Raw genomic sequence first — 16,830 nt, forward strand, 5'->3', positions numbered from 1 at the left:
GATAGATAGATAGATAGATAGATAGATAGATAGATAATTACCTAGCAATTTTGCTTATATTGAGTAATTTGGGGGAAAGTGTATCAATGCCACTACCTTGAAAACAAAGTGTTTCTCATACTTACTTCAGCTAGTCTTGAATGTTTGTGGACTGTCTCGGTTTTATTCATTGGTGTAAGCTGCTGTAAAACACTTCGGCTATTTGTCAAAGCCCGTGTCAACCGGGCAAACTTCGTCCAACCTTCAAAAGATGAAAAGAGAGTTTTAGTTGTTCATATACAATGAGTTGGAAATGAATTCTCTCAGAATGTCAAAGGATTGTAGCCACTCTCTCCAGAAAAACTGAGAAGTGTCAGTTTTATCCTTAAGTAAACACCCATAATATATGTGAAGTGTGGCTAAAATGAGGTACATTCTAATATCTGTGGCACTTTGTAACATCTGTGCCTTTCTCAGATCTATTATGCAGTCCCAGTAGTCAAGGTAGACACTAAGTTTAAAAACCTTTGTGGTCCTTTGCTTTGCATGCGTTTGTTAAGGGAAAGCAGCTGCCTAGCCAGCTGTTTTCTCAGCACCCCATGCATCTGTGTGTTCCAAGTCCCTATATCTCACTAATGGACTGTAAGCAAAAACATGATGCCACATCTATATCTCTATTCCAAAAGCAAGTTGCTATAAAGGAGTCCCTCCCCCTTCTACCAGCTGGATGCAACTGGCAAGGCCTAAGGGGAAGGCAAAGCCACTGGATGGCTGTGCAAAAGGATGCCAGCCAGGGCCACTTGCTTTGGATTATTACATGAACAAGAAATATCCTTTTCCTGTGTCAAATCATTTTTCCTTATTAATAAAAAAATAACACATAACATTACTACATTATTCTTGTTTGTTAGAGCGGCTACTACCACCTTAATGAAAACAGTTCTTCTGTACACAGAGATGTACAGGAGAATTAGCTCAATTCCAACCACTCTCCCATATCATGGTTCATATCACACATTCTACTTTCCTTGTAGCATAACAAATGTTATTTCTCTCATTAACAACTGCAGTGATATCTAAAAAAGTTATGCTTGGAATATCTAAAGCCCTAATCATATTTTCAGAAAGAGAAGTTGCTTTTGGGAAAAAGGAATGTGAATTTAATGGGAAGAAATTTTCTTCTGGGGACTCAAATTGCCATTATTAAAATCATTAATTTCAAAGAAATACCAATGAGATGTGAGCAAACAGAGAAAACCCAGCCATATTCTGGCCCTATCTCAGCTATCTTTTCTCTAGCTAAATCAAAAGCTCGTCTCTATTAAAGATTTGTTTAAACCCACTTCAGCATTTCTGCAGTATTACTCATTGATGGGATAGTTCCCAAACAATTCCTTAAAAGTGAAAACTACAGCTGGTCAAAAGGGATGAACTTGATGAAATTTCAGACGATTCACTAAACTGAAGAAACGCTGGGCCTACAGAAGACTAATGCCTGTCAAATCACAGAGTACAGGTAACACTGGACTTTACTATGAGTCATTAGACTAGTTGTTCAGGCTTAGAACTTCTTCTACCAATTCTACTCCTTCTGTGTGTTCACAGACAGTCAGAAGTAAGCTGACATGTGTTAATGGAAAGCCCTTTTTTCTTCTTTAGTAACAGACCTTATCCTAGTGACTAGAATTTAAAGTCAGGTTGAAGGCAGCGTTGTGTGAAACCCAAAGTTCTGTACAACGTTCCAGTCTCACAATGAGGCAACAAAGACACCATCAGCTCTCCAGAAATTGTAGCATCAACCTACAGAATTGACTTAATTTCTCTATAACAAACCTCAATTTCTCTTCTGTGTGCTAGACCCACACATACCTCTGCCATTGGCCATGCTTTTCTAAGATATTCTATAGACATCTGGTTCCCAACGCGTCCAAAATCATCTCATCATTACCTTCTCTCTGTGTTGCCCATCCTAAATCTACCATATATCCCTGATCTTGATGAATTATCTGGTGCTATTTCTAACTTTCTAAAGTTAACACCACCCACCCACCCACCCCCCCCCCACACACACACCTAAGCCTTCTAGTTTATAATTTATGAATATATACCTTTCAAAATGAATGCCTTCCACCCTTACATGTCAGACCGTACAGCATCTGCCATTGCAGTCAGGTGACAACCCCCTGAGAACACGTCCACATGCTGCTAAATTCTTTCTAAAACACAGATTAGAGCACACATTCCCCTATTTCAGTCTTTCAGATCAACCTTGGAGACTTCCAGGATAGCATGGTATGTCCTTGGAAGAGAGGACATTTAGCTTCCAACCACAAGGATTTACACTATATCTATGGCCTGGAATCTCCTCTTACTGTTTCCACCCTTACTAAACCAACAGAAAATTAATTTAAAAAAAAAATTCAAACTATAGTTAGGTCTCCCAGAGTTCCTTTTACATACTATAATACCCCACTCATTGCTTTATTACCCTCATCCTACTTGTCTAGAATTCTATTTGGCTGATGGCAGTTCAGACTCAATTGAAGGATTACTACATTCTGGAAGCTTCCTAGAGCTACTTGCAATGCCCTCCTTCATACACCACAGCATACACATTGTGTGACAGTGGCAGCATCAATGCTGTTGTAGATTACTTTGGGTAAACTAAAGTTCATCTCTTCATGGTGACACTAAAGCTGTAGGTAAGTTAACAAAAGGCAACTGACTAATCCAATTTTATTGGAGACTAAAGCCCATTTATGTGTTCCTATAGTGGGCCTTGGTCAATTGGGGGGGGTGTAAATAATAAGGATGCCCTTAGATGACTGTAACTATTTCAGTCATCAGCATGCTAAACTATATCTGATAATTCCTCACCTTACATAAACTGGGTATTATAGTTGCATAGGCTATTTCTAGAAACTTTCCAGCTCATCTTTTTTTTCCCTCAAGGCTCACATTTCTAAAAAAGATGATGTGAGAGCTCTGTAAATCTGAGTAGGGTCAAAAGAGAAACCCATTTGCATTCTGTGTATACAATAAAGTTCTGCCTAGAAAAAAAATTGGAAACAAAGGAGCTATACAAAAGGAATGTTTGCAATAAACTGAGCAAGAGGGCAAACCTTCAGAATGTTAGAATTCACTCATCTCTACAACCATGCCAACAATGAGGCATGTGAGGAAGGAAAAATTCAACCATAAAAGCTATAGTCACTTACTCTTACTGCTGCATTTCATAGTAAGGAAACAGTAGTTCCTAATTTAAATACTGGTTTCCATGTGTCTGTGCACAACTATATATAGTCTGATCAATGTAAACTTGTAAAGGGCACTCATTACATTTCGGTTGAATAAGTGAAACAATGAGTGAAAAATGTTAAACAGAGATTAGCACATCACTTGCCTTAGATACAATGAAAATGTAACAAAGGAGCTAGGCTCAGCTTTCAGTGGGTATCAATACCTATCTAACAAACTCTGGAGCAGAGAAGGTAGAGAGTGTTCCTACTCTTCAGAAAGAACTTGAGGACCACTAGCTGAGAAAAAAAAGGCAGGGCTAGGTGAGGGGCCAGTTCTGGCATAGAGAAACCAAAGTCAAGGGCAATTGTCAGGGAGCCATCCTGTAGGAGTTTGCTCTCAGCAAGCCCCAGAAGGTGGAGCACCAAAGCCAAGCCAAGGTGTGATGTTCCTTTCATATGTACATCAGAGGAAGAGCAGGAACCACTGCCCACCTTGTTCCCTGACCAGGGTCCTCTCACAATCCTCTGCTCTAATGCTCTAACATTAGCATTTCTCTGAAGACTTCTATACCTCCTTCCTCCCACCACATATCCACACACTTCACCTGAAACAAAAGCCACACCAAACACAACAACCTGAAGTTTCCCTCCTTGGCTTCCCACCAACCCACAAGGGCACCTCTGGCCTGCTCCCCATCATCTCTACGAATTAGGCACTTGTTTCTCCTTGATAGTGCGTATGCTACAGGGACACATGCTCAAGAAGTCTGCAGATTTCTCGCTACTGTAAACCAGGCCATGTTGAGTTTTCTTCCGTCTTTCCCTTTGTGCTTTGGATCTGCCTCCATCAGTGACTACGTGAGTCTATTTGATATCTCCCCAACCCCAACGTTACGGTCAAACTTTGGGAAAAGTCACACAATCACACTGTCTAGGTCAAAGCAAAAAGACTCATCAGCAGTTCTCACTTCTCCCCAGGACTGCATCCACCCACCTCTCTACAGAAATCTAACTGTGCGCCTGACAGCTCAGCAATTCGCTGATGTTACTTAGACGTGGTCGATATGGGGTAATCTGAACAGACAGTTGACTATGAGGAGTGGGATGCTTGCACTGTAAGTTGTTCATGGCATTATGAGAACATTTGTTCTCCTAAAAGCTCGGGCTGCCAACTCCTTCTTAATAAAACATTAGTTTAGCTCTATTGGGTTGCAATTAACCTCTTTGTCATGGACTGCCTAATCTTAAAAATGAAAGGAAGTCACAGAGGCAGTTAAATCAATCTATTGGGCTGCAACACAAGATTCCAATCTATAAGGAAAAAGCTTAGGTAAACAATTTTGCTCTCAGCCAACGAGACGGCCTGGCATAATTACTCCTATTTCTTCTGCTGTCTCCTCTCTAAAGAAAAGCATTGGTTTTGCAAGCAGGTTACTTTTTTGATGTTATTTTTATTCTGGGAGAATTTTTTTTAACCTCATTATTGGCAAAAAGGGGTCATGACTGCTTGGCAGAGGGTGTTGCACATGGTAATTATCTTAGCAGTTTGGAACTCTGTTTGAAAATTCTGTACAGTATCAATGGGCAGAGATTTGGATAATGATCTTTAGAACACATAAGATAATCAACAGTGTGGACCTCCTGGGCTTTAATTTGCATTTTATGATAGATAAAGTATCAGATACAGTTGATGGATTGTCTGAACAAATCTTCCAACATCAAAATATGAGGTACAAAACGTAACAAGACTACTTCACCCTGTGGAATTAGCATCCGGACATTTGGTTGGTTTTAAGAGCACAACTCTGCCCGACAGAAATAAGTACACCATCCTCCTGAGGCTTAGGGACAGGGGATTAAGGTGACTATGCCTGCCAGTGAATTCCCTCCTGCAGAAGTGGGGACAGCAATGGGCAATCTGAAAAACATGAGGGTTGATATCAGCCTGAGTGTTAGGCTCTTCCGCAGTAAAATGGAGCTATTAACATAAACTTCACAATTAGTGCAATGAGCAATGACGAGCATAGAATCTGGTAGGTTTGCTGCCATTCCTGATGGTCATAATTCATCATGATTCGCTGTTGATATCAGACGAACAAAATCAAAATGATTCAGGATGAAACTGTGATGGACATAGGCTTTGCTATAAGCAGAGCTCCCTCAATTACTGCAGCCATAACCACCATAGTCACTGTCTAATCTGATTCAGAAACAAAGTTCAGAGTCTGTTCCTTCAAGTCTTTCAACCATTTGTCTGAGTTTCTTGGGTGGGGTTAAGGGGTGATTGGCAATATAAATAGGAGATCGATATGAATGCAAACCAATAAATTAGGCAGATCTTCAAAGGAGAGAGGCCCTTTTCTAATCAATGTGCCTTTTGAAGACTCCTTTCCCTTGTACCTAATCAAACCTGAACTTCAGATAAACCCAACATTTTACATACTTCTCATCTGCATTCCTCTGACTAGGCAAAAGTAGAGAACAGAATGAGGGCCACGGACACTAGTGAAATTCTAGACCAGGAGCCTCAGAGGACCTCGATGCTGCCCTGTGTCTCCCCTGTCTAATCCCTGCTTCACTCTCTCAACTCCTCTCTTGCGTTCTTTACAGTGCTGATGCTCAGCTGATCACCAAGAATACAGGAGCTTCTTGGAGGAAAGCTTCTACTATTTTGTTTGTCTTCCCCACTGGAATATAAGAAAAGGGGCCGCTCCTATATCCCCAGAAATATTGTCAGTTTGACTTGTGGATGGGAAAATAAAACAGATAAAAGTAAGGTTAAAAGACTAGGATAGTCCTATAAAGGTCATGAAAAAGTTTGTATTAAGTTACTGTGAGGCCAAAGGCTGGATCAAAGGCAATGTCACTATTTTTTATTCAAGGTTCTAAACCTAAATCATTTTGATATTGTGGTCATTATAATGAAATTGCATGCCCTATTTATCCGAAAGGTTTAATTTCTTCTTTATCTTTAAAATAAAAACATACACTATTTTACAAAGCTTCCAAAAATGTTCTCCTATTCCTATATCACTAGCTTCAAAGATATAGTAGGATGATGACTTAATGGCATAAATATTTCATGTCTTTTGAATTTTTCATGTTAAATGTACAGCTCACATGAATAATAGAGAATAGTTCATATGCAGCGTTCATAGCTGCATTACGCAAGGCTTTTTCAGTAATCTGTTAGCTATAGAAAAGGCATACAGGAGCCTCAGAACAAAAATTATTTTGAAATTACCCCAACTTCTAGAATTTCTGGCACTAGAAAAAGATATTTTACACCAATACTGTTCCCAGGATTTTTATTTGCATACTTATTGAAATCACTGTTCAACAATCAATCTATCTGGGGTTACTCAAAAATAATTTATAAAAATAGATAGTTGAACTCAAAAGAGACTGTGTTACAAGCACTCTGGTACTGTACATGGGGATGCAGAGTGATGGACATGAAGACAGGAGAATGGAGAAGCATTTATTTCAGAGATAAGTCGGCTTTTTAAGCACCTGCATATGTTGCCCCCCCCAATTCATGGCAAAATGCTACCAACTTCCAGGTTGCATAAATACAAAGTTACTAATTACCATTAAGGTTCAGCAGGTCACAATGGTGCAGAAGCATTCCATTTCCTTGGGCAGCTTCAATTGTGTCATAAATTACATAGGGTAAGTCGGAGGAAACATGCCTCTAATAAATATATGCATAATTGGGGGTAAAAATAGGATATAAAGACTCCACTCAAAGCTAACTGTGTGAAGACGTCAAAATTCACTTGAAAAATGTTTCAGGTTATCAATCACATATCGACTATTTTATCTTTAATGTTTTAAGCACCTCACCAAAGATAGGGTTCACTATTAGTCACCGGTTGCACAGAAGTTCACAGATGTTCCTCATGAGAACATGGGAAATCATCCCCATTCATGTTTTTCTAGGGATTTTAAATCATGAATGAATGTTGAATTTTTTTCAAAGGCTTTTAGTGAGTTTTGAATTTTTCAAATGCTTTTTCTATGCCAACTAAAGGGATCATGTGGGTTTATTTTTGTTTGTTTGTTTGTTTGTTTGTTCATTTGGTTTTTAGCCACCTCACTGATAGGACAGATTTGGAAAATTGCATTTTGAAGATAGAGTCCCTTTAATTGTCATGCATAATTCCTCCGATACTTTATGGATTCAGTTTTGTGGACTATGATGTTAAGAGTGGGACACTCATCTATCATTTTCTTTTCCGTACTGTCTTTCCTGGGTTTGGTATCAGAGCAGTACCTTCTGCATTGTGGAAGAGACCTAGAGGACATGCAGGCAGCCCCAGCAATGTTATGGATGCATATGTACAGCAGCCATGTCCACACAGCAGCAGACCAAAGACCTCTTCCCCATCCCTGAGCTCTTGTGTTCTTTCCTCCTCTTCTTCCCACATGTGCCTTGAACCTGGATGCTTTGGGAGGCTGATTAGAATGACCCATTTAGGGAGGAAGGCATTTGGGGGGAGGAGAGGGAAGTGTGAAAGAGGGGAATGGTGGCTATCATATATACGTGTGTAAAATCCTGAAGAAGGAAAAGGAGAAACGCCTTCCTTCAGAGTTTATTAGGGTCTCCTGATGAAACTATTTGTACTTTCTGTTCCCTTGGTTTGGGGAATAGAACTACTCTTTACTGCTCGAGTATTTAATAGTGATGAGACATTAAGATTTTCTGTTTCAAGCCGGGCGTGGTGGCGCACGCCTTTAATCCCCTCACTTGGGAGGCAGAGGAGGTGGATTTCTGAGTTGGAGGCCAGCCTGGTCTACAGAGTGAGGTCCAGGACAGCCAGAGCTGTACAGAGAAACCCTGTCTCAAAAAAAAAAAAAATCTGTTTCATGAGAATGGTCTATTATTTCTCATAAGTCATCAATGGTGACCACAGGGTGATCGTTGTCTAGGCTTTAGTAGCCACAGGATAAGTGGGTATAGACCTTTCATTTTCTGCACTGGCGATTTGTGTCTCCCCTCTTTTCTCTTGGTTATCAGAGCCGTGGGTTAATTGTAATGATACTTTCATTGTAAGAGTTAGCTTTGAGTTTTGATGGGTTTTTCTACAATGCTGTCCAGTTTTTCAATGATTTCTCCCGTATGGTTCAGGATCTTGTCCTCCACTCGCTTTGGTTTAACATTCTCTTCTTTTTTAGCTTCTTAAGATGGAAACTAGGTTACTGGGTTGTTGTTTTTTTAAGTCATTTTCTTTCATCAGATGTACATTTAACATTACATATTTTCCTCTCAGTCTTGCCTTTACTCTCTTCCACAAATTTGAAAAAGCTAAATTTTGATTCAGTTCAGAATATTTTTACTTAAGTTTTTATATATTATTTAGAAATGTGTTCCTCAACTTCCAAATTGTTGGGGAATTTTCCATGCATCTTTCAGTAATTGAGTTCTAATTTGACTCCATTATGGTCTGGGATACATTCTCAAAGGTATGTATTTGTTCAAATTGGTCAAAAAAAGGGCATGTCTCAGAACATGGTATATTCTGATGAGTGTTCCATATACAATGGAGGAAAAATATGTTTTCTAGCCTTTGTCTGAAGCACCACGAAGTTTCAAAGACATCAACATTAAGTACAAAGATGTTTAGAAGTATGTTTTAATATTTTAAAGGTAATACTAGCTGGTTGTGATGGTGCATGCTTGGAATTCCAGCATTTGAATGGCTGAAATGATGTAATACTGAGCTGCAGGTTTGCCTGGGTCATACAAAAGGAGGGGGAAGAGAGAGACAGAGAGACAGAGAGACAGAGACAGAGACAGAGAGACAGAGAGACAGAGAGAGAAACAGAGAGAGAGACAGAGAGAGACAGAAAGAGAGAATATGTGTGTTATCTAGGCCCTAAATTAGATATTTTACTTGATCTTCCAGAAAATGACTTCATATAGACTAGAATTTCGGAGACATGTACAAATTAATTTGTTCAGTCATATTTTCAATGCCTGGCACAGTATAAAGTTTCTTCTTTTAATTTGGTACTAACAAAAATGTGAATAGATACAATATTATGTATTTAGACTCACCTGCAAGGGATAAATTAATGTCATTTTCTGTAATTATGGTTGCAGTTGGAAAGCTTAAAGCTCTGTGCTGGGGGTTTTTTATTTTTATTTTTTTTTCAGAAGGAAGGGAAAGGAGCATTTGCCAACTGCATAAAGGCAAGCATTCCCTTTTGGTCTCCTAAGAGGTTCTTAAAAATAACATTTTATAAAGCCTATTTCTAAATGAATTTAAAGTCTCCATTTATATGACACCATCTTCTAATTTAAACCCAAATGGAGAAAATAAATTGGGAATAAATTACATCGGAGAGAATAAAGAGTGCTCTAGGTTCCCATAGCTGCGCCTCTGGATGCTGCAGTCAATAACGCTCCACTTGGGGAGGCTTGCATTGGGCCAGCCACTCTCTTTACGACAAATGTTACAACTTCCACTCAAGAGAACATACAACTGCATAAATAGAAGCTGATAAGTAAACTGAATGTAATCAGCCAGTAAGGCTCAGTTGGTTGAACAAAACTCCATCAAATTATCAATACCTCTCTGGTAGGACCTCAGCGAAATCAGCCCTGGCTATGTGTAATTCCCTTCACTCTAAAGCTCCCTAGGTACAAGGTGTTGAAGTGCCAATCAGGCTGCTCCCGAATTAACCATGCCGTATGGAATTCCTCCCTATACTTCACTAGGACAAATGTAGAGAAAACTAAGTCCATAGGAAGATACAGCAGGAGAGGGAGGTAGGGAGAGAAAATATGCTGTAGACACCCATCTCTCCCATTTTTTTCTTTCACAGTCAGGGTAGTTTCCTCAGTGCACAGGCAGTTTGGGATGAAGGGAGGACAGCCACCAGCTAGCTAACTCAGCATTTGATGCCTGAGTTTACTCAACAGTCCATGGGTCTAGCAAACTCAAAGTATTTTATTAAGAAACTGTTTCAAAAATAAATTTGCACTACTCATTTTCCTTGCCCTACCCCCTTGGTTGGACAAAAGGGTGAAGAGCTCCAAGAACCCCAACTTCTTCCCACTTCCACTGTGCACTATGAGGGGTCCCTGGGAGAAGACTTATCTCCTGTGTTGACTGGAGACCTGGGTTGAGATGTGTCTGCTCTTGCAGAAGTGCTTCTGTATCAGGAACATGTACACTAGGCCCTGTTCCCATCCACAAGCTGAGCCATATGTACATGATCTAGACTGTTCTTTTAGGTTCTGCACTTTTATAGCCTATTTTTGAAGATTAACACGTTTGTAAGATGATTGACTCCATCTTTGCCTAAGTGCAGTGCCTGTACAGGAAGCTCACGGAGACAATAGATGTACATTCTTCCCGGGATGTGCTCATATATAATAGGGGGCAAAATTAAACCTGTACTTTAAAAACATCACCAAATCTATTAGAAAGCAAGTCAATGTGTGTAATGCTGAGATTTGGCGGGCTTTCAGATTTCTCTAGCTACATTTTCTGAATGCATAAAAATTCTGGTTTTTCATTGTCTGTCTGTCTGTCTGTCTGTCTGTAATCAGCCCTTTGTACTTCACAGTGTATTCTTGTTATCAGTATTAGCTCCTGAGATACTACTGGCTTTCTGTGTCTTTCCCTTTGAGGCAGCCATACATGTGATAAAAGGTACAATTCGTTGGATTTTTGTTAATGTATTTATTTTATTCCAGTTGAACTTATTTTAATTGTTAATACTTAAGTTGTCAGTAGACATGCTTTATTAATGATATATTTCAGCTTAAAGTTAGGTTATTATATGTGGATGTAGCATAGATTTGGTGTTTTATGAGGAGGAGGAGGAGGAGGAGGGGGAGGAAGAGGCAGATAAAAGGCCACCGACTTCTTAGGTACGGAAACTCCATTTTGGACATTACCTTTCGTTGAGTCATCCTCTATAGGCTGTTTGAACAGTGTAATGTCCTTGAATGTACACAGGAACAAGACCACCTTCTCGTGTTCATTTCGTATTGGTGCGATTTGCATGTAAAACCAAACAGGGGTACCTGTAGGGGAGAAAGAGGGAGAAAGAGGACAGAGGGGTGTCAGGGCCACAGTAAGGGTTAGCTTCCATGACTCTGCCATATCTTTCCTTGCTTCAGCACCAAAACAGTAGTTTTGTTACAAGACTAAAAACAATGCTTTAACCAGAGCTGCTCGTTCAGGTCTATAATCAGGTTTTATATATACTGAGGAGGCTGAGGCAGGAGGATCACAGATTCAAGAATGGTCTCTACTACAAAGTGAGCTAAAGAGTTCACTGGGCAACTTAGAAATACTCTGTCTCATAAATAATTGAGAGCAAAATTAAAAATTTAACAAGGGCTGGGGATGTAGTTCAGTGGTAGAATGTACGCATAAGTATGATGTCTTGTATGCATAAGGCCTTGAATTAAATCTCAATCTAAAGCAACAAAACAAAACCGTTTAACTCTCTATCAGGTACCAATGGTTCAGACTTAGTGAGTGTAATTTTATCCCCAAATATGAACATTCTAAAGAAAAGTACAGGATCTCTTCCCAACTTGTGTACACAAAGGCAGTCTTACTCCTAAAGTTATACCAGCATCACCTTTAGGTCTGTGTCCTGAGGCCTCTGACAAACTCACCAAGTGTGATCACTCCCACATGCTTCTCTGGTCTTGTCACCTTGACAAGAGTTTCCAATTAGCTACAACAGCAACACCTACCACCCTGACAAACCTGACTCCCAGAAGAGCATCTCAAAAGCTGCTTCTGTCCCAAGGCCCTCTCTTCCATCCGGTGGACTTAGGTGACACTTTGATGGCTATGTCCTTGGTCACAGGAGACATCACCAATACTTGATACCTACTGTACACTGAGTGCTACCTGAAACATTTAGGGCAATCATCAAAGGTAAAGTAAAACAGCATGTGTGTTCAGAGCTTGAGAATCTCCGGTGTCTTAGTGAGCCACTGCCTCCTGCCCCTGGAGGCTCAACTGCGCCACATCATTCTTCAAGAAACAGCTACTGCATTCTCCAGAGGGATGAGGGTTTCACAGTTTTAAAGCTCAGGGTCTGGACAGACCTCAGAACTGACAAATAATTGCAACAATGGACTAGATGGAGGCATGAGAAATACCCCAAGGGAATAATTATCCACACAGCAGCAGCACACTGAAAGAACATTCTATCACAATAAAAAAAAATAGTAAGTAAATAAATTCATTTTCCATCAGATTTTTATCAAGCAAAAGAGCAATAAAAGCCCCCAAATCGTCCATGCTTAGGGGCAGAAGAGGTTATGTGTAGCTGATGCAGCTGAGAACTTAGAGCATCTTAGTGGTCCCCCATGAAATCCAAGTAACCACCTCCTTCAGACCTGGATCCAAAACTGGGTCACCTAATGCCACTGCCAATTCTGTCTAAATGGGCACAGTAATTATAGTGCTCTTCAATTACCTGCTAAACCTGAGGAATCTACCTAAGTCGTGGAAGGGCTAACTTGCCATTTACACCAGATGAGTTGAGTCCCTCAGCAGGCTCCAGAAGCCATACCACTGCAGAGAGACTTATAAGATAATGTTCAGCTCCGGCCACTAAGTCTCTGTGGCTCTAACAGGTCCATAGGAGGACACAGCCCTTTCTGAAATGATTGCAGAATGAGAAGGAGACTTGGAAACAAACCCATCATCTCCCAGCCAGGCTTCCTCCCTGTTTCCTGCTCTCGTCTTACACAGCGTGTCTGGGAACTGTGAGTGATATACAGTTTTACAAATAACCACTGCCAGACACTGCTGTGTTCATGGCCTGTGGCTGTTCCAACTTGGTGAGCTAGAGGCAGAGAGGGTTATAAACAAAGGAAAAAAAAGCATTGAAAATCCTTTTCTTTTTCCTGGGCCTGCTAGAAATCTGGACAAGAAGAGCTGGTGCCACAGTCATGCCTTCCTACCGAAACAGCCACTTTTGGAATTCTGGCAGAGACAGGGCTGTCTGAAAAGCTGTTTCCAAATATCAAGGTAGAATTTTTTGCAGCTCATAGGCTCAGACTTCCCCCAGAATGGGCTCAGACAGGAAGTCTGAGATGGATGGACAGAAGTGTATTCTTCCCAACACCCAGGGCTTGGGCACTGGGCACTGGGCACTAGCAACATAGGTAGATTCTGTCTTTGCCCCAAAGATAAACTATCCCCAGAATAGGAAATGCCTCCTTTTTTTTTTAAAGATTTATTTATTTATTATATAAGTACACTGTAGCTGACTTCAGGCACACCAGAAGAGGGAGGCAGACCTCATTATGGGTGGTTGTGAGCCACCATGTGGTTGCTGGGATTTGAACTCAGGACCTTTGGAAGAGCAGTCAGTGCTCTTAACCACTGAGCCATCTCACCAGCCCGAAATGCCTCCTTTTAATAGGACACTAAATGGGAAGAAAATTTTTAAAAAGTTACAAGCTGAAATCTCAACACTGACTGAGTAAATCAACTGCCCCATTTGCAAAATGCTGTGTACTGTAACTTAATTACCTGATGAAAGTCTTGGGGACGGGGCTTGGTATTCAGGCATTCCTCAGCCTTCAAAAGATACGTCAATTTCCCCATCTAACATTTTTCAAAGTCACAAAACACTCTTTTTGTAGTTGATGGGTAAAAGCTGTTTGAGATGACCACTTGTGAGATTCCTTTACATCTGGCTAAAATGCTTGTGTTCTACCCTAGTGCATGGATAATACCCATCCTTTATATTAAAGAAAAATCAAAATTAAAGACAGATGCAAAGAGCACACAGAGGAGAACCGGAGCTTTCTGCAGGGTGGCAGGGCCTGTCTCCTACCAGCTGTATACAGATGTTCATATAGCAATATTCAGTCCCCTTAAGAGATCGGGCAGATATGAATAAAAGTCACATCATTTCAAACCATCCTAGAAGGAGAATTGTAAAAATGTAAATTTCAAGGTATTTCCCATATGTTTAAAAATAAATTTAAAAATAATAGAATCCCATTGAAATAGTTTTGACACACTCAAACTATGGACTTGGCTACAAAGTCTGAAAATTGAGCAAATATTTGTTAATTCTACTTAAATGTGAGGGTAAGTCATCTTCAATTATTTGCTAAACTTGGGCCATATATCTAAGTCATCTAAAGACTAGAAATATCTATGTGAAAATGAAGGGAACTTGGGCATTTGAGCATCCTATGAATCATAAATAAATATTTGAGCCTGAAGGGAAGACCAAGAAAATGTGTATAGCCTGCGTAGCAGGAAGAACTGATCATTCAGAACTGATGGCTTTCTATGTGACACACTGGCAGCTGAGTGTGACTTCAGACAGAAATATCTTTTTGACCTTGGTTCTAAAAATGCAAGCTAAATTGTTGAAAGTTTTGATAAGTAAAACCAGAAAGGAAAATGATTCCATTGCCAAATGCACTTTTGTGAAGCGATGTCCATGGGGGCTGTTATCCTTTTGTGGGTCTAGTGCTAAAAAAGAAAATCTAATTTTTAATTCCATGTATTCCATAAGGAATAACAGATCGAAGGAAAGGGAAGGATAAACTGTGCACCGTGAAATCCAACATATAAGAAACCTAGAACCAGTGTGTTCTACTGAGGTTAGGATGTCTCCCACACTTAAAAAGACTATAGCAACCACTGAAGATGTATATAGTTTCTGCTGTCACTTAACATGAAAGCATATGCACACACATACACACATAAACATTTATATAGATGTTTATTGGAAATAAATTCTTCTTACAATATATTCTGATCTCAGTTTCTCTTCTCCCAACTCTTCTCAGCTTCTCCCCACCTTCATACCCACCCCAACTCCATATCTTCTTTCTCTCTCTCTTTAAAACAAGCAAATAAAGGAACAACAACAACAAAGACAGAATTTAAAAGAATAGAAGAAGAAGAAGAAGAAGAAGAAGAAGAAGAAGAAGAAGAAGAAGGAGAAGGAGAAGGAGAAGGAGAAGGAGAAGGAGAAGGAGAAGGAGAAGGAGAAGGAGAAGGAGAAGGAGAAGAAGAAGAAGAAGAAGAAGAAGAAGAAGAAGAAGAAGAAGAAGAAGAAGAAGAAGAAGAAGAAGAAGAAGAAGAAGAAGAAGAAGAAACACACACAACACATACACACAAATAACCCCCCCAAAAAACCCACAAAATCAAAAATCATAGTATACAAGCAAAAGAGTAATAAGACAAAAATTCCACCAAAACCAAAGCAATACGAGACAAAAGGTCTACAAAAATACCACTGTTTGTTTTGTGTAGGCCATCTACTGCAGAGGATGGGCCTTGTCCTAAGTGTAGCCAATATACCCAGTGAGAGACTACATTGGAGAAAATAGTTCTTCCTTTTTAGAGATGGCTTCTTGATTAAGGACTATGAAGGGACTCTACATATCAAGAAGAAGGAGAAGAAGGAAGAAGAGGAAGAAGAGGAGGAGGAGGAGGAAGAGGAGGAGGAGAAAGAAGACATTTGAGAAAGCAGCGAAAAGAAACAAAGTTCACATGACCATGCAAAGGAGCCATCAAGTTAAATAGAAGACTTGATGGTTGAGGATGTGCATGTAGTGGTGGTTGGTTAGTTCGTTGGTTGGTTATTTTTCCCAAATAGGGGCTGTACCATGAGGTTCTATGTGATAAGTAGCAACAGACTATGTACAATTCCAATCCTAGAGAATAATTCACAATATCAGCAGATATTTACCAGATGTGACTATCCTGTCCTGGGAATAATGCCTATGCCCATCACTCTCAAACAGGAAACAGTTCAAGGCTATGTAAAGGGTAGTTTTGTAAATACTGATAACAAACAACTATATATCCACCTCACTGATATTTGTGTAGTAACCGTAAGAAAGGACTCCTCTAATAATGTAATTATGAACATACATTAGCACAGACACTACAAAAAAAAACCTACTCTGGAATTAATTTTAAATTTTTAGAACAAAGCCGCCATATGATGTAACAGTTCCACAGCTGGGTATTTACCCAAAAGATTTGAAATCTACAAAACATGCACACTCATGTTCATTGCACTACAATTCACAGGAGCCAATTTATTATTGATCTGAATGTTCATCAATATATAAATGGATAAAACAATGAAGTATGTATATGAAGTGAATACTGTTCAGTCTTTAAAAGAATTTCTTGGGCTGGGGAGATGACTCAGTGGGTAGGAATGTCTGCTGAGCAAGCATAAGGACCTGCATGGATCCCACACAAAAAGCCAAGCATGGCTCTGTGTGTGAATCACCACAGCTCTGGGAGAAAAGGAAAAGACAGAGACAGAAGGATGATTGGGATTCACAGACTAGTTAGTCTACCTGGAAAGTAAGAAACTCAAGTAAAAGACCTGGTCTCCAGGGAATACAGAAGGAAATGGAGGAAGGCATCTAATGTCCTCCACTGGCCTTCACAATCTGTGAACACCATATACATACCTATACATACACAAATATACATACACATATACACATGCATATACAATACACACATGCACACACAGAGTGGGGGGAGAGGGAGTGAGTTTATGATATTTGCAACAATGTTAAAGGAATAAGAAAATCATCGCACATAGCACAATGTCTAGGTGTGAGATG

General features: G+C 39.9%; 1 protein-coding gene across 1 annotated transcript in view; it reads right to left on the reverse strand.

Moving 5' to 3' along the window:
• The window catches only part of Kcnh5 (potassium voltage-gated channel subfamily H member 5), a 286,479-nt gene that overhangs the window by 223,036 nt on the left and 46,613 nt on the right, over window positions 1–16,830 (reverse strand). Inside the window, exons 4-5 of the mRNA XM_021179089.3 lie at window positions 11,131–11,259; window positions 126–241 (exon numbers count right to left, since the gene is read on the reverse strand). Of these exons, the coding sequence (XP_021034748.1) occupies window positions 126–241; window positions 11,131–11,259 (245 nt within the window). The remainder of the gene's footprint in view (window positions 1–125; window positions 242–11,130; window positions 11,260–16,830) is intronic.

The sequence above is a fragment of the Mus caroli genome, unplaced genomic scaffold, assembly GCF_978045245.1.
Source record: "Mus caroli unplaced genomic scaffold, Mus_caroli_1 scaffold_14, whole genome shotgun sequence".
NCBI lineage: Eukaryota > Metazoa > Chordata > Mammalia > Rodentia > Muridae > Mus > Mus caroli.